The following is a 23,130-nucleotide window of genomic DNA, read 5'->3' on the forward strand; positions in this document are numbered from 1 at the left end:
GCCTGTGTGCTCATGTGTTCCATATAAACTACTTTCAATTATATTGGCTTCAACACTTGCTTAACCTGCTGGCTTGGAACTTCAATTCTCACCGTGAAGCCAACCATGGCAACCATGACAACATGCACATGCCAACCAAGGTCAATCATGGCATCATGCACATGTGTTTTATTCTGTCTGTCTCTCTCCTATGCCCCCAGTGAGAATAAGCCCAAGAATGGTGGAATCTGTGTGGCCAACCATACGTCCCCCATCGATGTCATAATCCTGGCCAGTGATGGATGCTATGCAATGGTAAGGACACGCCGCAGCCCAGTGGGAGGTCAATAAACCACCATGATTAGTTTAATGTGCAACATTGTTTTCTCACTCGACAGTAAACAAACCTGTATGCAGTGTATACAGGGTATCTGCACATTTTTAAAGTTACAATTGAATGACTTTTAAGACCTTTTTAATACCAAATTAGCCCAACTGTCAAATATTACATGCAAAAGGGGCAAAGATTGCAAAAAAAAGCCGATCTACAAGCTCACAACGCCTTGCAGTGCAAGGCGCTGTGAGCTTGTAGATCAGATATTTTCACAATATTTATCTGTGGAACTGAGTCAAACTAAATGTAATGCCTACAATTCCATGTGCTTGTCAGGGTTGGGGGGTTTCTAGTTGAAATATGATTATTTTGGGGGTTCGTGGCCTGAAAAGTTTGGGAACCCTAGTGATAGAAGTGTGCTGTGTCTGTGTGTGTTCCAGGTTGGCCAAATCCATGGAGGGTTAATGGGAGTCATCCAGAGGTCTATGGTCAAAGCCTCTCCACACATTTGGTTTGAACGCTCCGAGGTCAAGGATCGCCATCTAGTGGCCAAAAGGTAGTATTACAGCATGAACACAGCGCATCCTTTTCCTGATTGTATGCTAGATGTTACAGAAGAACATTGGTATTTTTATTATCCTGGACCATAATGTGATTTAACAATTGTCAAGTAATATTCTATGGAGTTAATGAATTGTTTTTGTTTGTTTTAATTGTAATAATAAACATAAAGCCCTTTTCATAAGTAGAATGTAGCTGTAAAGCCCTTTTCATAAATAGAATGTAGCTAAGTTGAAGGGCTTAATAAGCATGTAGTGATGTCTCCATGTCCTTGATGTATGACATGGTATGTGTGCTAATGGCCTACATTTCTTACATTGCAGATTGAGCGACCACGTGGAAGATAAAACAAAACTGCCCATTCTCATTTTCCCTGAAGGTGAGTTTGTTGTTTGTCCTGCCATCAAATGGTACCATTAACCCATTAAAACCGGGAAAGCATCAGTGTCCTTTTAACTCATTCACTGCCACTGACGTAATAAACGTAATTATTCCCGTTTACCAATACTGCCACTGATGTAAAAAAACGTAATTTATTTGTTTTCAAAAAAAATAAAATATATTTTCATTTTATTTTTTTAATTTGACCCAAAGACCAAGGAGATATGATTTTTCGAAGATCTAGACTCCTATCCACTTCCTTGTTAACTTAAAACTTAAACATTCTGTATCTCGGCTCCTGAGTACTTGACTAAAATCTCTGGCAGTGGGCAAACGCGGCCAGAAATAATTCAGGCAGTGAATGAGTTAATTAAAAAGTAGTTCATGTAGGATCACAATCATTTTAACCACTTTAACCATTATTTTATACTTTGGCTATTCAAAAATAGCAGATATACAAGTAGATCTGCCATTTTTTTAAAAATCGTGAAATGTTCTGCAAATCTTTGAATATATATATATTTTTATCGAACATTTTTAACTCAAATCTTTGCTTCTGGGGGTCCCTGGAACAAAATATTTTGAGATGAGGGTCCACGGCCAAATACATATAATTTTGGGGGTCCTTGACATGAAAAAGTTTTGAGCACCACTGATATAACAACATACGTTTAAAACTGTTAGGATTTTGAAATTATTTTGAAAAAAACTCATCCTGTGTGTGTGTGTGTGTGTGTGTGTGTGTGTATAAGCTCACAACGCATCAGATCGCCACGCTTTGAGATTATGGATCAGATAATTTTTTATTTTGTCTTTTTGTCTCGTGCAGATTACGTTCTTAATCTTTCATGTTTTTCCATCACCAGGTACCTGCATTAACAACACATCAGTTATGATGTTCAAAAAGGGGAGCTTTGAGATCCATTCCGATGTCTACCCTGTGGCAATTAAGGTCAGAATTTTCTTTTTTGCTGCATTTTTTTAGCCTACATTCACAGCCTGTTTGGGCAATCTAACTAACTGCTATTTTCTGTGTCTGCTCCAGTATGACCCACGTTTTGGAGATGCCTTCTGGAACAGCAGCAAGTTCGGTATGGTCAGCTACCTGCTGCGTATGATGAGCAGCTGGGCCATCGTCTGCAGTGTGTGGTACCTCCCTCCCATGTCCAGAGAGGTGAGAGCTGAAGTAAACTTACTGTTGTGTGCACATCCAACCCAACTTCTTTCAGGTGCAGGATAAAGAAACGGCTACGGATAGGAAAGGTGCCCGTGAAAAATAAGCTCCAGATATTAACTCATTCACTGCCAGAACTTTTTTTTTTTGCGTTTGCCCACTGCCAGAGATTTTTCATTGAAAAAGAAAAAGTACTCAGGAGCCGAGATACAGAATTGGAAAAAGGAAGTGGATGGGAGTCTAGAGATCTTCGGGGAAAAAAAAAAAAAAAAAAAAAAAATTCACTCCATTTGGGAAGGCGAGTTATTTCATTTCACAGAGGAGATTCTTGTGTGCAGTGTGCACATCTTGTACCTGTATTTAGGCCAGGTGCTGGACATCCAGGCAAGAATCAAGGAGAAGAAGGTCAAACATCCGCACACTGGTTTAAAGGGATAGTTCACCCCCCAAAAAATATTTTTCTATCGATTAGTTTCCCCATGGAGAATTGAATTCATGTATTTCTTTTGTTTTTACCAATAATTTGATGACCAGCGGACCGGTAGGCAGCGGTTCCAGTAGGAGACACAAAGGAGACTCTTTGTGTCTCTTACCGGAACCGCTGCCGGTCATCAAATTATTGGCTTAGGAATGCGACAAAAACTAAAACATATCCATGAATTCAAGTCTCCATGGGGTGACTAATCAATAAGAAAAAAGTCATTTTGGGGGTGAACTATCCTTTTAAAGCTCCCAAAACATTTTCTTTTAATGCTGCAACATTTCGACCTTTTATAGGTCTTCATCAATAATCATTTCATAATGGTGACAGCCCTGCGGCCTTACCATTGTGCAGATATCCCTCCTTTTAGGCTCAGGAGAGTGGGTGTTAAATGTCACTTTATGTCCTAACATTAGGGATTAGTGTGCTTTTGACTGATTATCACATAGTGCTTGATGACAGTACACCCCCCCCCCCCCCCCCCGCCGGTACTGTCTCCACAAAAGCATGACCTGGGTTCTGTGTTTGTGTCTGTTTCTGAGCAGGTTTATCCACATGAACCCATTTAGACCAGTTATACCTATACGTTGTTATGCCTTTCAAGCTGGGAACGCCTCTGTGTCATTTTAGTTGTTGCTATACATCGCTGTTGTCGGGCAGAAACCTTTATAGGTCATTTTAGTTGTTGCTACAGTATATATCGCTGTTGGTAACCAGAACCATTATAGGTCATTTTAGTTGTTGCTATACATCGCTGTTGGTAACCAGAACCATTATAGGTCATTTTAGTTGTTGCTATACATCGCTGTTGTCCCTCTTTATCTCCATATTCTAACTTATTGTCTTTTTTAGTAAATTAACGCCCTACTTGATCATGCTACAGTGTCACACAAAAGCGTAAAAAGTAGCAGATCCACTCGTGCCGCGTTTTGAGCTGCAACTTTTGCTATTTTTGAATTTGAATCCTGAAAAGTAAGTTTCGGTTTTGGTCTCCACGCGACAGAGACCATATTTAGCAACATAATAAAAAAGAAAATTTATATTTTTCTGAAAACTTAGGTAGGATTTAGATTTTTTAGAATAACCCTAACCCTTTTTTTTTATCGGCTTCAGGTCTCAATGGCTCAACCCTGGCTTCCATATTTTGTGCAAATATTCATCAATATTTGCCTATTATGATATGCCCAGAATACAGACTCTAGGGTTCATGTGGTTAATCATTATAGTCTCTCTGCATTTAGGGATTCAAATGATCATCAATCAAAATCATTGTTTCATTAAGATTTACGTAATGAAATTACATTCAAAGCGGTAATGGAAAATAAATGGGCCAATATAGAGGCCCGCCCCCAGGCCTAGTTCTAATATTATTAGACCTTTGCCTTTTTCCACTATTTGATTTGGATAAAGGCCACGACATTTGACTAATCACATGAATGTTGTAGACAAAGAGCAGATGATGTTTGGCTTGTATGCAGCAGCACCCTCTATTTATGATGTATTTTGTGAGAAAAGAATAATTGATTTGATATGAACTGGATGGGTTGGGGAGTGGGAGAGGAATAACAGGAAGGGGTTTGAGGGCAAACCACCCTTTTCCACAACAAAGGCCATGTGATGCCAGGCAGGCGGGCAGCAGCCTCTGTGCTGCTGCTGCAGCTTTTTCCAGCCCTGTTGATGGTGAAAGCAGAGAAAACGGAAAAAGTTGTCCTTATCCCAAGCTAACCTTTCCTATGTGGATATATAGGCCAACTATTTCCGACAGCAAATGCACAATTCGTACAGTATGGTTTTGTAAGTTAGACTTCTCTCAGTTGCAATGTAACGGCTCTCTGTACACAATATTCCCTTTTAATTGTACATATATTATTTTGTTTTGATTGTATGCTTTGGCAAAGTAAACGTATGTTTTCTCATGCCAATAATGCCCTTTGAATTGATTCAATCGGTCCACAGAGGATTTCTGGTCTTTGGTCATATTTTTTCTCTTGCCACTTGGGATGAAAATGGTGCATGTTGCTGGAGCACATAGATGAAAGGTTGCTTAATAATAATAATAATAAAAGATAGTAGACTATTTGGTCTTCCACTGTGACATTCATAATGGAAACAACCGTGGTCATGGTCTCTCTCTGCGGTTCGCTTCCAGCCCTAGACCTATGTTGCGTGTCAAAGATGTTATGATGTATAATATAAACTGTGTATTTTAACTTGGGCATTGAAGTAGGGCCATTTATTTTGGCTATACTTTTTACTTATGATTTGTCTATCCTTGTGAAACAGGAAGGAGAGGATGCTGTACAGTTTGCCAACCGTGTCAAGGCTGCTATCGCCAGGCAAGGAGGACTGGTTGACCTGCTATGGTAAGACGCTATACAGTGTGATTGTGTTGGCTCTGTTAGCTACATGTTTTTTTTAAACTTTTTTAGTAGCCAGACATTTTTTTACCCCCTTTTTCTCCCCAAATTAATTCCTCCCCTCACACATTTCTGTGTTGTCACTGCTGTTGTATCCTACTGAAACACCTGCCAGTACCTACTCCTCCCACCCAACACCCCCCCGCTGACAGGTGTCGCCCCAGCCCGTAGGAGTACATGCAATGACCAGTATCACCCTCCCCGCCCGGCTTCCCTCCCCCAACACAGGCCAATTGTGTTCGCATAGACGGCTAACAAAGCCGGATGCACCACGGTGGATTCGAACCCACAACCTCCGTGGTGGTGTCTAGCTACTCTCCCAGTGAGACTCAGGACCCCATCTTTTTTTCCCTCAATACCAAATGCTTGGAATGAGCTCCAGAAGTCCTTTAAAAATCAGTTCACTTCCTTCTTTGGGTCAATTCAGGGCAATGGTTTCCAACACAGTTGTTTTTGTATTTTAGTTTTTAGTTTTTTTTTGTATTTTCTGTCTTCTGATTCATGTATTGTATAAATTGTTATTTGTTTTTGTTTTGTTTCTTTATAGGGATGGGGGTTTGAAGCGAGGCAAGGTAAAGGATACATTCAAAGAGGAACAGCAGAAGCTGTACAGTAGGATACTGGTGGGAACCCAAGAGGACCGCAGTCGCTCCTGAAGGAAACGCTCTGGAGACTGACTGGCTCGGAGGCCCATGCACCTTCGCCGGGCGGGGGGGAAAACTGAACAAGAGGCGGTCAATGCTCTTCCTTCCCTCGCTGGAGTTTCTTGGACCGGACTGTCCTCTCTCTCTCTCTCTCTCTCTGATGTCAACAATACTCCTTTTGGCTTCCTCAGTCACTGCCTCGGTCTGGCATGCCCAGTTCTCATTGTTGTCACAGAATGTTGAGTCCCCCCCACCCCTCCGCCCCGCTGTCCTCTTTGATGTAATGGTTCTAACGGACAGAGAGCGCCTGTTTTGTGTTAAAATGAAGGTGCACACATACACAAAGGTGGCATGTTGTCTTCCTTGGTGACAGTCGTTTTGACAGGGGGGCAAAATAAGGGTGTATTATTTATGCTCTTCAAATTGAGTTCCTGTTATTTGTTTGGTAGTTTAACCCCCTTTTTGAGTTCTGTTTCATTATAATGTACATATGACGTATGTTCATATGTTAAAAAGTTGCAGGTCTGGTGTAAACCCAGGGAATAGAACAGGAGGTATTGTAAATACAGAACAGTTTTTACTAAAGGGAAACCCTGTGACTGTGTTGGGAAATTGCATGGCTGGCTTGTAAACCCAATGTAACTGTAACTTGGGGGGCACAGTGCCACATTTGCGATATTTTCATCTGCTTTTTTTTCTCCAATGTCGAAAAAGAGCCTTATATTTTAAGCTTTTGTGTTTTACAAGTAAGAATTGTATCTGCACATGTGTAAAAAATATATAGGTGTTACTTTACAGATGAGATCTGGAAAATGTCTTCTTTTTTCCCCCTGTACTCTCCACGGAATGTGTAAACCAGTCATGTTATGAAGTGGAGACTGTGCAGAAATGTAGCTGATCTTCTTGTCCCAGCCAATATGCAACATGATCCCAACTTCATCCCATCCTCCTCTATCAGTTCACTCCCGGAAGTTCTTAAGCCTAGTTCAGACGAAAGATTTGCGTCGAGTACTAAACAGTTTTAACCCATTGAGACAACAAATGTCTTCTAAATCCTAAAACAGTTTTCTGAAAAACTTAAGTTCAGTGGTGCTCAAACTTTTTCATGTCAAGGACCCCCAAAAAGTGTTTGGCTGTGGACCCGCATCTCAAAAGTACTTTGTACCAGGGACCCCCAGAAGCAAAGTTTTGAGTTAAAATGTTCGCTTCAAAGGTTTTGCACACATTTTCACGATTTTTGAATAGCCAAAGTATAAAATAATGCTCAAATCTAAAATGACAGAGATGCTTTCCCGGTTCTTATGGGTTAAGCCCGAATTATATTCAATCGTCCGACGGTCTCCTCCTGTGAGCCCTATACACTTCCGCTGAATTCCTATTGCAAGCGGTCTCCAGACCAAAACATGCTTATCATTATTACTCCAAGTAGCTGCATAAATCATCATCATACTGAAACCACGGACACCGTTCTTCTTAAGCTTCTCACGGTCTTGCCAAAATTTACTTAAAGTGACCTCTCGAAGCTATCACAATGTTTTGCTTCGGGGTTCCTTTTTTCCTTCTCCCATTTGGCAGCTTCTTCAAGGAGGCACCAAGGGGTTGATGGAGTACATCTGTAGTGTTTGGACTCCCTGCTAGGCTGTAGTTCAGGGAGATGGGACCCACCCCCCCCCCCCCCCCAATGGGGGCTGTCATACCACTACTAGACTTTGCTGTATCAGGGATAGTCATTTAGTTGAAGCGTCAAATCTGTTCACCAAAATAAAAGAATCAAGAATGTGACCTCATCTATTGACTTTATTTTTTATAAAGCCATCTGTCGTGCAAGCGTGTGCTCATCTTTCTCTTTCAGCATTTCTTCTTTGGAAATGCATGCATAAAAGCATTGGAAGCGCCTGAAATGTGTGAGGCTATAGTCACCAGTTTGCTAGAATGCAGGTGGGGTTTGTCAGCAGCAGAGCAGCATCAAGTAAGCCGGTTTGGATATTAATAGTTATTACCGAAGCAACAGTTTACCATACTGGTAATGGAGAATTCCTACGCATGGGAGCTTAGTAGTAATACATTTTAAGGATATATTCAGTTTTTAACCCTGTTGGGTTGATCTAAAAATAAGTGTAGTTAAAGGGGTACTTCACTCTCGGGCCGGGGACACATTTAAAAAAAATATTAAAAATAAATGAAAAAAGTTATGGAAAATTCATGGCCCCCTCACACATTAGTAGGACACTGCGTGTCGTGAGGGGGCCATGAATTTTCCATAACTTTTTTCATTTATTTTTAATATTTTTTTTAAATGTGTCCCCCGGCGGAGAGTGAAGTACCCCTTTAATGTAATGGTGTGCGATTAGCTAATGTGTGTGATTTTTCTAAATTGTGATTAACGTATATACTTGACCAAATTTATAGGGGCTCTACACAGTATAGGCCCAGTCCTGTTTTTGCTCTACACTTTAATATTGTTGCTGAAAATATCCGACCTACAAGCTCTCTTACAAGATCTTGTAGATCTAGGGATACTAGATTTCAAGTGGGTAGAGAAGGCTGTCAACAGCAGCCGGCCAGAGGTTCATGTCCAGTGTCGTACGCTCTTAATGAAGGTCCAGAGGGACCGAAACGTCAAATTGAATAAGAACTGATGCTGCTGAGCAAGAGCAGTGTGTTTTTTTTTTTTGTTCATTAAATACTTTCTTCATGGTTGCTTCAGTGTCGTATACTGAAATACAAGGACGTTCAACATGCAGCTTTAGTTTATATTCTAATTAAGCACATTGTATTGGGAATTGTTATGCTTACATAAGAGGTTTGAATGGAAAACGTCCTTCCCTGTTCCTTGAATGCCATTTCTACTTCCCTCACTCCTTCCTGCAGGATAACCAGCTTTTCTGCATATCTGACAGAAATAAACCATCGCTTAGTTTGGTGAATTCTCTTGTCTTGTATTTTGGCGTAATCACTTGCAAGCACATTTCCAACTAGCTGTGTTTTTAGTGTAATCAAAAATGAGAAAATATTTGTCAAGGTGGCCAGTATAGCCTGTGGTGATTCCCTTGGCCAGACCTTGCAGGCCAGTCGGCTACAGAAGTCAGTGGGAGCTCCTGTCTTCATTGATTTATCACCCACTGGGCAACAGGCCACTGGAAGAGTTTAGAGGTGAGGACAGGGCGCTCTTTTGAAAATTCTGAACTCTGTTGTTGCCCTACCATATGCTCAGGAACAAGCTGTCCAGCTAGGTTGCCTTTTGGTGGATGTGAAATATGTCTTGATTATTCTGCTGAAGACCTAATCCTAAACACCACAAACTGCCAGCAGTTGGCTTTTTTAGAGGGGTTCCCCCTTAAAATGGCTTTGTTTTAACTGGCGATGGACAGGGCAACATGCTTTTGTTTCGGTTCTGCAGCGGACTCAAACGGGCCTATTGATGGCGGTTTGGGGGGTAAAGGATACACAATGGTTCAGGCAGGAAGCAGTGAGAAGACCTCAAAAGGTTGCTTTTTTGTATTCCATGCCATGTCTTAACAGCTCGGTGCCAGCACTATGGTGAAGCAGCCAGGACTCCAGACATCTTAACCCCTCAGCTGGTGCCCAGACCGGTTCCATAACACCCCCAATCCTTATCAACCCCACAGAGGTATATTTTGTTGCTGTCGGGCAGAAACCTTATTCAACTTTTTGTGTTTTTTTCGTAAATGAATGCCCTATTTGATCATCCTACAAAGAATCAAAAGTAGCAGATCCACAAGCTCGAAAGGCAGTGCAAAGCAACACGTTTTGAGCTTGTAGATCTGCCACTTTAGCTATTTTTTTTATTTGAATCCTGAAAAGTACAGTTTCGGTCAGAGACGATTGATAAAGTTATTAAGAAATGTAAGCTCTTTATTTCCGGTAAGAAGAAAGAGCACCAATGTCGTGCATATTTTAGGATTGCAATAATATATAACCATAAAAAAACATTGGTATTCTTATTGCATGTTTGCATAGCCTATGTCTTGGGCGTAACCAGGACATTACAAATTGCCACTACAATGTTGAAACAAGGTTAGGACTATAAAAAAGCAATAAATGTTGCAATAAATGGATTATGCATTGCATGCTACTGTTGCCACTCATTCAAGGTGGTGAGTGATATGCACACATCCAAAGTAAATCGTAAGCAGTATCCATAGATGGGGTCATACTAAAGTAAACTATTGCTCTTATACTTCAAAAGTATAATGCAGCTGTTTTTTGTTTGTCAAATACAGTACAGTAGGCTACAGTGGTATTTTGTATAGTCTTGACTCCTGGCTATTATTCATATCATACAGAATCATATGGGCTCCACTATTCTGGTGTGAATTACAAGATTTCCACATATCATCCTGGGTACAGTGGTGTGAAGTAACTAAGTAGCCTACATTTTGAGTTTTGTTTTACTTAACTGGTGTATTTCCAATTTTTAATAGGCTACTTTTATTTCTACTCTACATCTCAGAGACAAACTTTTTACTCCACTACTATTATTTGAAAACTTTAGTTACTAGTTACATTGAAGATTTTGAATATTATTACAAAACATACAATAACCACTTCAACCCTATATAGTTTGGCTATTTGAAAATAGCAGATCTACAAGCTCACAACGCGTTGCAAAGTCTGAGCTTGTAGATCTGCTATTTTTAAAACATTTTTATACATGATGACCTTGTGAAATGGCCTGGGACATAGCCTATACTGCATAATGAGTGTTACTTTTGCTACTTTAAGTACATGTTGATGCCAATACGTTTGTACTCTTACTCAAGTAAATTTTGAACACCGGACGTTTACTTGTAAAACAGAGTAATTACTACATTGTGGTATTGATACTTTTACTTAAGTAAAAGAAATGTCTGTACTTCTTCCACCGTAAGTAAGTGGTAATAAACTTTGAACAAGGAAGGCTATAATTAAGTGTCACAGCAACAGGGCGGAGCTCCAGTCAGAGTTCATAATAACACAACAGTGACAGTGTGTGTGTGTGTGTGTGTGTGTGTGTGTGTGTAGCCACAGTACTATAAGTGCCTGGTCTCTGGGTTCTGCTGAGCTTTAGTCAGACAGACAGCAGATTAAGTCCTCTAAGAACCTACTAGTCCAATTAACCGCCATGAAGAGCAGAGGAGGAGATCTATGCCATGGATATGAATTCTGATCCTCAGCCTCATCATCACAACGAGAAGCAGCAGCAACCAACCCGCCATAATCAGACCGAAAGCAACGCCTAAACCGAAATCGTAGCCTATTTTCAGTCAGTCTAGAAGAGTAAAAAGGCCGGTCCTGGACGCACGTCATCCGGCTTCACGCTACGGAGTTCCTCGCCGGGACTATCATATTTCTTCTGGGAGTCGATCATCATCGTTAACATGGAAACAATGTACACAGATGTGTTGCTGGTCACTGCGAATGTGGGATCACTGTTTGACAACGTGAGTAATGTAGCCGAATGAGAAGTTTTAACCATACACTGTTCTTCATCAGTCAGGTTACAACGTTATTGACCCATGTTTAATGCGTATTGTAGATTGTAGCTCTGGTCCATGTAGCGTTAGAAGGAGTTCTCTAACGCTATTGGACCAGAGCTAAATACTATAAAAGAAATGGCTGGTTGACAGTCAGACCCCAAACAAAGCTTTTGTAATACACATTAGGTTTAAATTAAACTAACGACTTGGTGGAGAAATAGCCTACAATCTAAAGTTAGACGCGCAAAATCGGGGCATATTCTGTACATGCGCGTAATGACTGTAGGGAGTCTAGAACACGGTTTCCCAAACAGTGGGTTGGTACCCATTTGTGGGTCGCGAGTGAATATCCCTTTATTTTTTGTTTCCTAAATTTTGGCATTAATTATTATTATTTTAAAAGATTTTTTAAATTTTTCCACAACAAAATAACACATTTTCCTGAGTTGAAAGCAAATACAAACATTTTTCAAAATTAATTTCATAAATAAAAAAAATTAAATAAAAAAAAAACTTTTCAGAAATTCCCTAAATTGGAGAACAAATGTTTAAAGTAGTGCAAATAGCAGATCTGCAAGCTCGCAACGTGCGAAGTGATGCGTTGTGACGTGAGCTTGTAGATCAGCTATTTTCACTAGTTTGGTCCCGGGCAAACATTTGATTTCTCTTTTCGGTCTTACTTGAGCTAAAAAATTGCAGAAACACTTGTCTAGAAGGAAGTGCACTGCCAAGAGTGATCCTCTTGCTGTAGCCTACTTATGAAACGGCTCCCAAAGTCTTCCTTTATGGACGAGTCACGGGTTAAATAATATAAAAGTAGATATAAGTGTAGTAGCCTAGGGCAAGTTGCATTTGTAAGCAAATTGCCAGTTGTAGCCTAACCACATGCCACACCACTGGAATGTGAGCAGGTTTCATACCTGTCCGGTAAACACCAAGGGCCCAAAAAGGTGAACCCAACCCCTGGGGGCCAAGGTGAACCCAGCCCCAGGGGGCCAAGGTGAACCCAACCCCAGGGGCCAAGGTGAACCCAGCCCCAGGGTGCCAAGGTGAACCCAACCCCAGGGGTCAAGGTGAACCCAGCCCCAGGGGGCCAAGGTGAACCCAACCCCAGGGGTCAAGGTGAACCCAACCCCAGGGGGCCAAGGTGAACCCAACCACAGGGGCCCAAGGAAGATTGAATCTTGTCAAACTGCAGTCTTTGTAACTATTTTATTTTCGTTATTGTTTTTAGGCTACTTGGTCTTGTTGGCTGTGTTGTCCATTTGTGTTTTGTTGACCCTACCCCCCTTGAAGGCCAGCAAAATTTGTCTTTATTTGTTCAGTTTCAATTTTAGCTTTTTTTTATTTAACTGACTTTAATATGTAATATTATTATGAGGGCTCTGCACAACTAGGTTAAGAGGGTTTCTGTTTAAATCCCAGCACTTTGAGTTGTTCCAGCTAGGCTGCTGGGCTGTCATAAAACTTCCAGTCTTTTCGACATGGGGGAGGAGAGCACTATAAACTCATGGAAATCTGGCCCTGGACCATGTTTCCGGTTGCCATATCTGGCAGTGGCACCAATGGAAACACGTTTGATCCCATTGTGGGAGATATCTGTAAACAGAGTATCTTCCCTTGGGGCCATAAGCTTTTCTACTTATTTGGCCCCTTGATTTGTATAAACAAACACTTCATAACATTTAGACAGCCTTCAGGATAAGGCCAAAGGCACAAGTAAGTACTGTACTTCACAGCAGGGTAAATCCTATTGCTATGCAGAATTGACTGGTTTAAGTCTTTGGTAAAAGCCATTGTCCATTCAACATGGTCCATTTTAAGTTAATGGCCAAGAAGAACAGTATGTTTGACCTTCTAGTATCTTGGAGATAATCTCTTATACAAATTATGAAGATCATTTTAATTTAGAACATAGCTGTCCTTCAAGAAGTTGCCTGTTATAAAATATATTGTGTTCATACCTGTGTTAGAACTTTGTATTGTATTATTTGTACATGGTACAGGTACATGATATATTGGTGTGGTCGATATATCACCATTACTTTTTTGACAGCATCAGTATGGACAGTTATATGCAGTATGTAGCTGATGATGTGTCCCAATCATAATAGGTGATTTCAAACATTTTCAGAAATGGCAGATCTACAAGCTCACAACGCTTCGCAACGTGACACGTTGTGAGCTTGTAGATCAGCTATTTTTGACATTTTAAAGCCCAGTCCACACCAATGATCTACTCTACAACGCAACTAGTCGCAAGTTTCGCAACCACTATTATTCCGAAACTGCGCCGACCTGCACAACCGGTCAATTCAGACCGTTGCAATTTCCTGCAACTGGTTGCAAGTTGCAACTACTGTAGTTGCGTTGCGAATCATCGGTGTGGACCCTGGGCTTTAAGAGGTTATTTGTGTTTGTTTTTATTACATTTTTTGCTTTTAAGTTGATTAATCTCTTTAATCAAATCTTATGTTTTTTCAAATGTATTACAAAATCATTGCATTTTTGACACATTACTGGTCAAAACATTGTTAATCGGTGGTCTAGGAATCAGCATCAGACCCAAACATCTGGCATTGGTCAGGCTCTAATAGTGAAACCTTTCTACTATTAACATTACCACTTCATGTAACCACCTGAATTACGACCCAGGTCTCCCGCATGGGAAAACAAGCATTTACTGCCAGTCACCTGGGCTACAGGCAGGGCTACTCTGTTACATTCATTTGCCCCCCCTCCCCCTTTGACCACCCCAATCAGGAAACCCAATCTGGGTCATGAGTAACACCTGGATTCAAAGTCAAACATGGGTCTGCCAGATGGGTGAAACCATCCATAGGGTGTGTAACCCCCACCCCCCTTATAATGGCCTCCATTACTGGCAGACTGCTACACATACTGGCAGACTGCTACACATATAGTCACTGTTTACTGTTCTGCAATGAAAATGTCTCTATAGTAGGCCTACATTTATGTCAGTGCTTACACTGATCACAGTGTCATTATATAAGTGGTATGTGTGTGCGTGCATGTGTGCATGCGCGCATGTTGTGTGTTCTTCAAGTATCCTTTGATTCCTGAAGTGCACGAATAAGTGTACAAAATGTACTACAAATGTTGGGAAACGAAAAAGCTGATGTAGAAGTTGACCAGTTTCTCCTGAAGGTATCGTTCAACAGCGCTCATGTACCCGGGAGATACCCAGAGAGTTAATTTACCTCTGAGAGACCCTTACAGGCCCAGTGTTACATGGGCAGTGGTGGAAAAAGTACTCACATTTTATACCCCATTGTAGAAATAGTCTATTACAAGTACAAGTCCGGTATTCAAAATTTACTGTACAAAAGTATTGGCATAAAAATATACTTTAAGTACCAAAAGTAAAAGTACTCATTATGCAGAAGGTCCCATTTCACAAGTTTTCACAGGTTTTCAAAGAAATGTTTTAAAAAATAGCAGATCTACAAGCTTACAACTTTTCGCTTTGCGACGCGTTGTGAGCTTGTAGATCGGCTATTTTCAAATAGCCTAAGTATACATAGGGCATTAGGGCTGAAGTGGTTAATGTATGTTTTGTAATGATTATCAAAATCTATAAAGTAACTAGTAACTTAAGTTTTCAAATAATTGTAGTGGAGTAAAAGTACAATATTTGCCTCTGAGATGTACAGTAGTGGAGTATAAGTAAAAGTATTGAAAATTGGAAAAACTCCAATAAAGTAAAAAGTCCTGAAAGGTGTACTTAAGTACAGTACTTGAGTAAATGTACGTAGTTACTTTCCACCACACATTGTGATATGTGGACACACAGATTTTTATAGTGTAAGGTGTATTTTGACTTAGAGCAGCTGCCTCAGACGCTAATCTTTGGGTTTTGCCACACAGGGAAGGGCATTGTGAAAACAAAACAAAAAGTAACATCATGGCTATTTTTTCCTTGTAGATTTTAAATGTCAAACCAAAGAATTTATAATCCATGGTAGTATCATTTCCTAGATGTGTCACAATCTGGTGGTGTGGCAGGACAGCAAGACAGGCAGAGTTCAAAACCCAAGATTGGGTGATTTATTACAAAATAACAGGGAAAACGTCACAATCACAAACTAACAAGATACAACACTAAACATGATGTGACACCAAACAATGACTCCACAAAATTGACTGGGAACAAGACTAATATACACATGAGAAACACTAGAACAAGAACATAACACATAGAAATACAAGATCTAGACTAGACAGGCTGTGACTGACAAGATGCTCTTGATGACATGGTTTGCTTGGAGTGATTGACAAATGAACCCTTCTTGAGACTTGAAATTCCTTACATGTCATACAGTAGTCTTGAATTCCTAAATAAAAGATTAAAGTTGACTGATTAACCACAATTATACCTCAGCTACTCAAAAATAGCCTATCTACAAGCTCACAAATTGTTGACCCACAAAGAGCTGTGAACTTATAGATCTGTGTAATAAAAAAGAAAGAGGGGGGCTAAAGTCAATCGTTTGGACAATTTAAACAATGTTCAACTATAATAACATGACAATTTTTTTTTTTGATGGATGAGTCTTATTGGGCAAAGAGGCTGATGATGCTGTTGTTCACATGTGTGTACAAGTTGTGTCAGCTTCCGGAATTACTCATGAGGTATCCTTCTGGACACAGTGGCCACTCTGGCATGCAAATAGCAGTATGCAAAGCCACTACTGCTGCTCAACCAGTGTCACCTGTCCACCTGGCTAGGGGGGTAAATGTTGCATACATGTGCTCTTTTGGTTTCCGTGGGGAAACCTGCCGGTTCACTGGCATTTGTAGGCTATGACGTGTCCTCATGTCATGTCTTAGGAGGAATTGGTGACGTGGTGACCAGTGTATTCTGCGGAATGTTATTTATGGCTTTCAGACGGAGGCGATTTTAAGTGCCTCTTAAGTGAGCACAGGTTATGGTTGGTATGAATGCAGAAGCTTTTTGTTGCCATGGTTAGATGATATTTAACTCATTAAGACAAAGGTCTTCTAAATCCTGTTGTCTAAATGTTTCTATATCACTGATGCTCAAACGTTTATGTCAAGGACCCCCAAAATTATATGTATTTAGCCACAGACACCCATCTCAAACTACTTTGTTCCAGGGGACCCCCAGAAGCAAAGATTTGAGTAAAAAAATATTTGCACATATTTAAGATTTTTCAAAAATAGCAGATCTACTATGTATATCTGCTATTTTTGAATAGCCAAAGTATAAAATGACACGGCTTTCCCGGTTTTAATGAGTTAATCACATACAGGAATATTGTCTACAGACAATATTGTCTGGCTGCTGTGTGAGTGACCATTGCACTCCTTACCACTATAGCTGCATATAATGTCATCTTATTCACTTTGGATAAGAGCACCTGACAAATATCTACAACCTAAATGTACAAACATGGCCGTTTGTTCCCAACAGGAAGAAAGACTTGCTTGGTAAAAACCTCCAAATTGACACAGTGGTGTGTAAGGTTGATCTGTCTGCTCTACTCATGCATGTTTTAAGTGTTCTACCGGTCTTGCATTATTAAGCAGAAGCACACCCTCTAGAACTAATGAATGGAATAGATGCAGTACAGTTACACCTGCTCATATGATAATAGGTTGTACAGTCAAGCTATCCTGTATATATGTGTGAGGATTGAATTGTACATACAGGATATATTAAACAGACGACAGCCAGGTTTTCACGATCAAAGTTATTTTTATTTTCACAAGTAGCCAGACAGGATCACATACGCTGCAGTGGTACTAGATCGAAAATCCTGTCCTGTAGTTACAAACACATTTCACACAGGAGAGCAGATGGTTCTCTTCTGTCCAGGCTGGCTCTCTCTCAATGATTTGAGAGGACTGATTTATAGTGTTGTGCCTCGATTTCCTCGATGCACAACAAGTGCGCAGCCACAGCTCTGAGTCCAGTTATAGTTTCACTCAGGCCAGATGTGACTGCTTAAATCAGCCCTCCTTCATCTCACATACTCCCATCGCCAAACTGAGACTGAGGCTGAGGCTAAAATAATGCAAAACACCAGACTCTGACTTAGGGTTACCATACCTAACATAAACAAGACTCTGAAACAGGGTTACCGTGCCTAAAATAATAAAACCCCTCCGACACCACTGTCCCACTCACCTCCCCAATGTCCAGCCAACCCCGCCCTCCCCCTCCCTCTCGGGGACCGGAGGCCTGGAATGCTGTCTTGACTGGGGAGTGAGTCCTTCCCAGATTGACCAGCTCCACCCTCCCTCTCAGAGGACTGAGAGGCCTGGGGCTGCTGACCCGACTGGTGGAGGTGGCTCTGGGCTCGGGGCTGCTGCAGAGGCTGTTTGGATAGGCTGGGAGGAAGTGCAGCAGCTGGGTCACGATGGTGGCTCCTTGGTGGGTTCTCCAGATGCAGGCGGTTGGCCGCGGTGGCTGCTGCGCCGCTTCCCCAGCCCCATACGGTGGACACCACCGTTGACTTCAGCTGCTGCTGGGGAGGAGCTGTGTGCCTGAAAGATGGGGATAGATAGTACTGTGGCCCCTCAAGGACACTGCTGACCTCCACATCGCTAGGGTTGGTAGCCAGGCCGATGACCCTAACTGCTGCTGGGACCTGTAGCCGGGCTCGATGGTCCTCACCAGGACAGTGGGTGGCTGGTCCTCACCAGGATGCTGCGAACACGTAGCCCGGCTCAGTGGCTCGTCCTCCCCAGGACTCCGCTGGTCCCTCTCTGCTCCTCATGGCCAGGTTGTGTCGCTCCCCGACAGACGGCAGACTGCCGTCTTCCCAGCCAATGCACCAGTGTGACAGACAGGCTCCTGGGCTTGACGCACAACCACTGCGAGCTCAACGCACTGGGGATCCACAAGAACATCAAGAAGATCAAAGAGGACAAGGTTTGCCTCCAGGAGGTCCACCGCGGCATCCAGGGCCTCATGAGTTTCATTGAGGCATACAAGAAAAACAAAGAACAATTGCAGAAGCAGCTACAACAGAGACTGTTCAAGCCTGAATGTGCCGAAAGCATGAACACAGGAGATCTGGATGTACAGATGGAAAGGGAGATACAAGCCTGCCTGAATATACTGTCTGACATGCTGTGGTACTAGATCTAAAACCCTGTAGCTACTAACACATTTCATAATTCCTTTTAAGGACACACAGGAGAGCAGATGGTTCTCTTCTGTCTGGACGGTGGCTCTCTCTTAAAAGTTGTGGAGATGACTGATTTATCCTGTTATGCCTCGATTTCCTCGATGCACAACAGGTGCGCAGCCACACCCAGTTCTGAGTCCACTTATAGTTTGATTCAGGCCAGGTGTGACTGCTTAAATCAGCCCTCCTCCATTTCACATACACCCCATCGCCTACCCCCCCTCTCCAAGCAAAAATAATGCAAAACACCGGACTCTGACACAGGGTTACCATACCTAACATAAACAATGGACTCTGAAACAGGGTTACCATATCTAAAAAAATAAAACCCCTCTAAAACCACTGTCCCACTCACCTCCCCAATGTCCAGCCAACCCCACCCTCCCCTTCCCTCTTGGAGACCGGAGGGAAGGGGATTTTTGTTATAGATCTAGTGTGTGTTATAGAAAGAGAAATCCCTGAAATGTAAAGTATCTTTCTGTCTCTTTGCAGGTGGGAGAGATTCAAAGCGACTGGCTGAGAGAATTTTATACGGTGAGTTTGGGACCTCTCTTGTTGATTAGTCTAGTCTACGAGTACATTAATTTTAGATGTCTATAACAGCTCTTTCATAGGGTGAGGTTTTTTTGTGTGTATTATTTTTTACAATGCTCAGGTGTGCCCAGCCTATTTACAGTACTGTACTACTGGTATAGAACAGTTCAGTATGTCCTATGTTTATGCTATAGCATGTGTTTTGCATACACTTGGGTCTGGTTTAGAAATGCCAGAAGCACACAAACACACCGAGTTGGATACCCATAATAAAAAATAAAAAGTACTGTACCGTGCCCACTGTAGAACCAGCACTGTTACTGTGCACGCTGCTGTGCACTGTACATTTCAAGATTTCAAGTTCATGACTCTGAAATACTGAGCTCTGCATGATTGCCCTTTTTTACAACAGACTAGGGATGGGAGGGTATAAGCTTTCATATTTTATCGCAATGATTTTTTTTTTTAAATACCCATGAGCGTGTATATCCTCACAAGTGACCTGAAAAGGCTATCTAGCTCACTAGTTTCCTTCCTTCTTTCAGTGGGCACATTATCACACCCCTACGACCACAACTAAAGGCAGAAGTGAACATGCTATTAGCAGTTTGGCGCATCTCACTCTTGGCTTACGTCTAAGCAGTACCGTTTGATAAAAGAAAAGTGTTCAGGTTTTTATTTTTACTAAAAGAGGTTCAAAGCAGTTTGACGCTATACCACAATGCCACTTGTCATTGCATTTATGCAGGGGATCTTATACTTTATGATTATCCTTATTTAATACAGTTTTTGCATTCATTCTGCTGTCCTTTCCATACCCCTCTCTGTCCAACTAATTGAACCACACAAATACTTGGATATCAAGTTGATGGGTAGCTTATTCTTTAATAGAGAGAGTCTGCTTCTGTTCTTGTTAGTTTTTCACAACAACAACATAAGATTTAAGCAATATTTTGATGATTATAGTTATCAACTATAGTCATGAATTGCTATAGTCACTCACAACAAATATAATGAATTGCAATTAGTTTGGCCAGGATAATCGTGACACAACATTTTATCCTATACCTACAACAGACCGTCTACAACCACAAGCCACGGTTCATCGCTCTGCACTTCCAGGAGGTTGGAGGGAAGGACTACATGCTCAACATGGGCCACGCAGAGAACTTCTTCAGGTAGGATTACTGTGCTTTTATAATGGGCCATGTCTGAACAATGGACACATCAAACCAAATTTACCTGCTGTACGGGTCCACTTGGTTCCAACTTTTACACTCTTCAGACTGAGGTTTTTTACTGTGTAGAGCACTGTTTCCCAAACTTTTTTTACTTTACTAAAGATTTTCAAGAAATATGAATTTTTTTTCAAGAGAATGTCATCAATTACAAACCAAAAAAAATCAAAGAAAGAAAAAAAAAAAAATTACCAGATCTACAAGCTCACGATGTGTCGCATCACAAGTCACGATACGTTGTGAGCTTGTAGATTGGCTATTTTAACTTTATTTTAACGGTTAGACATAATATTTCTCTTTTGGGTCTCGAGCTAAAAAGTTTGGGAACCAGTGGTGTAGAGTACGGGTCCATTTGGTTCAATTTTTTTACACTCTTCAGAGTGAGGTTTTTACTGTCTAGACTGAGTCAGCCTGTTGCTTGCCCAGGCATTTAAAAAAAAAACAATCTCATAGTTTAAATAAGATAACGACAATAGTTGTTGTTATCTGTATTTAGTATTTCACAACCGTTCGCTTCTGTGGAACTGGTTCCTCAAATGAATCCATGTGCACAAGAAGAGCACAGTTTTCATGGCAACGATGTGAAAACAGAACGGTGCATCAGAGTGCAGTCACATACAATTGTGTACTGCTGATATTCATTGCATGTTGTATTCCCCAAGCAACTAAAGAACAACTCAAAATAATCCACTCCCTCCATGAGAGCTGATTTTTTATAATAATGTTGGAGAAACAATATACTTTGGTCTGTAAACATCTGTATGGAAATACACATTTGCACATACTGAATAGGTGTGTGTAAAAAAAATTTGACCAACTACAAGAACACCAAGATAATAACACCTGCTGCAACTTTTTACATGACCTGTGTATTATGTGAGCATCACAGAAATAATGTTATTAGCTGCAACTTTTTGTAATAATTCTTGGGTCTGCAGGATCATTGAATCCAGTGAGGAGATGAGAGACTTTGACCGGAGTTGCATCTACGTGGACAACCACTTCAAATCAGAGGACAGCTTCACGGTGAGCAACAAGAGCAGTTCACCTCTTTGTCCAGTAGATGGAGCCCTCCACCACATTAGTGTTGTGGCGTTTTAAGGGGGGAACAGTGCAGTATGTAATGGATCATGTTTTGAGGCTGACAAACTGGACCGGGTGGGCATAGCATAGCATATGTTGTATTGTCTTCCTTGGAGTTAGGTTTTTCCATGTGCTGTCTTGACATCAAAAAGACTAATATTGCATTACATTAAAGTTGACAGTTTTGTGTCGTCAGACTATTATCACAGTGCATGTTTGCTATTGTGAAACTTGCCATAGCGTGAAGTTATGAGGTGCATCATCAAATATGCAGTGATATTTGTAGTACAGTACAATATTATCCTTTTTTATCTATTATGAAGCAATTGTTTAGCATATTCTTTTCACTTACATCAGGGGTTTTCAACTGGTGGTCCATGGACCACTGTTGGTCCATGAAGGAATTACATTTAGATCAGGAATTTCATTACCCTGATCATGCATTTAGAAACATAAGAAAGTGAAAACTGTCTTTTATTTTTATTAAATTATTTGCCACTGGTTTAGAAACCCGACCTGGTGACCTATGATGACACGACAATGTTGTTGTTGGAGGTGAAGAAACTCCACAGAAAAATGGAGCTTGAATCTCAAGAAGGGGAAGTATACCCCATCATTATTAGGAAATATATATTCGCACATAACCTTATTGACACTGTCAACCAGTGGAAATCGCATACGACCCGACATTAGCATCACAATTTCTCAATGGAATACAAGAGTAGGGGTACCACCTCCTCCACTGCAGATAGTACTTGTTATATTGTATTTACATTTATATACTCTGCCATACAGATTGGTTAAAATTAATTTGTATTCATTAAAATAAGTCCTGAATTGTATCTTTAATTATAATAGTCAAGGGGACAATTTATTGTTTTCACAGTGGTCAATATTTCCACAACAACGGACCTCTGAGTTTGTTGAGGTTTGTGTTGTTTCTTACAGTGGTGTAAAGTAACTAAGTACATTTACCCAAGTACTGTACTTAAGTACCATTTTGAGGTATTTTTTACTTTACTGGAGTATTTCCAATTTTCAGTTATTTTACTTCTACTCCACTACATCTCAGAGGCAAATATTATACTGTGTTTGACCTGCACACAACATTAGACTGCACAAACTCACAGGTGTACCAATAGTTAGTGAGCAACAGCCTCCATGGAAGTGACATTGATCTTAAAAATATAGCACAATACAGTGTGGCGTTTGGCATCATGGTAGGTATAGCATGGGTACAGTCAGAGGCTGGCCGTTTAAAGACAGGTTTGTAAGGTAACTCTGGACTCTATGCTTCATATCCACATCCATCATTTAACCTTTTAAGACCGGGAACGCATCTGTGTCATTTTAGATTTCTTTGGCTATTCAAAAGTAGCAGATATACAAGTTCATAGCACGGCACAGAGTGCCGCACTATGAGCTTGTAGATCTGCTATTTTTGAAAAATCTTAAAAATGTGTGCAAATCTTTGAAAAATATATATGTTTTAAAGCGAACATTTTTAACTCCGATCTGTGCTTCTGGAGGTCCCTGGAAAAACATATTTTAAGATGGGGGTCCGCGTCCAAATATATATCATTTTGGGGGTCCTTGACATGGAATAGTTGGAGCACCACTAATATATATCAACATAAGTAAAAAAA

General features: G+C 40.9%; 2 protein-coding genes across 2 annotated transcripts in view; both read left to right on the plus strand.

The window, feature by feature from the left end:
- LOC308087851 (glycerol-3-phosphate acyltransferase 4-like) overlaps positions 1-7,753 on the plus strand; it is a 20,644-nt gene extending 12,891 nt beyond the window's left edge. Inside the window, exons 7-13 of the mRNA XM_080432057.1 lie at positions 201-294; positions 754-869; positions 1,198-1,253; positions 2,122-2,207; positions 2,301-2,429; positions 5,194-5,273; positions 5,875-7,753. Coding sequence (XP_080288183.1) covers positions 201-294; positions 754-869; positions 1,198-1,253; positions 2,122-2,207; positions 2,301-2,429; positions 5,194-5,273; positions 5,875-5,983 — 670 coding nt within the window. The 3' untranslated portion in view covers positions 5,984-7,753. The remainder of the gene's footprint in view (positions 1-200; positions 295-753; positions 870-1,197; positions 1,254-2,121; positions 2,208-2,300; positions 2,430-5,193; positions 5,274-5,874) is intronic.
- Positions 7,754-11,001: 3,248 nt separating this feature from the next.
- The window catches only part of inpp5l (inositol polyphosphate-5-phosphatase L), a 30,405-nt gene continuing 18,276 nt past the window's right edge, over positions 11,002-23,130 (plus strand). The window contains exons 1-4 of the mRNA XM_080432058.1: positions 11,002-11,415; positions 19,122-19,163; positions 20,241-20,341; positions 21,340-21,427. Coding sequence (XP_080288184.1) covers positions 11,353-11,415; positions 19,122-19,163; positions 20,241-20,341; positions 21,340-21,427 — 294 coding nt within the window. The 5' untranslated portion in view covers positions 11,002-11,352. The remainder of the gene's footprint in view (positions 11,416-19,121; positions 19,164-20,240; positions 20,342-21,339; positions 21,428-23,130) is intronic.

This window comes from Gymnoscopelus braueri (genome assembly GCF_963280865.1).
Source record: "Gymnoscopelus braueri genome assembly, chromosome: 7".
Taxonomy (NCBI): domain Eukaryota; kingdom Metazoa; phylum Chordata; class Actinopteri; order Myctophiformes; family Myctophidae; genus Gymnoscopelus; species Gymnoscopelus braueri.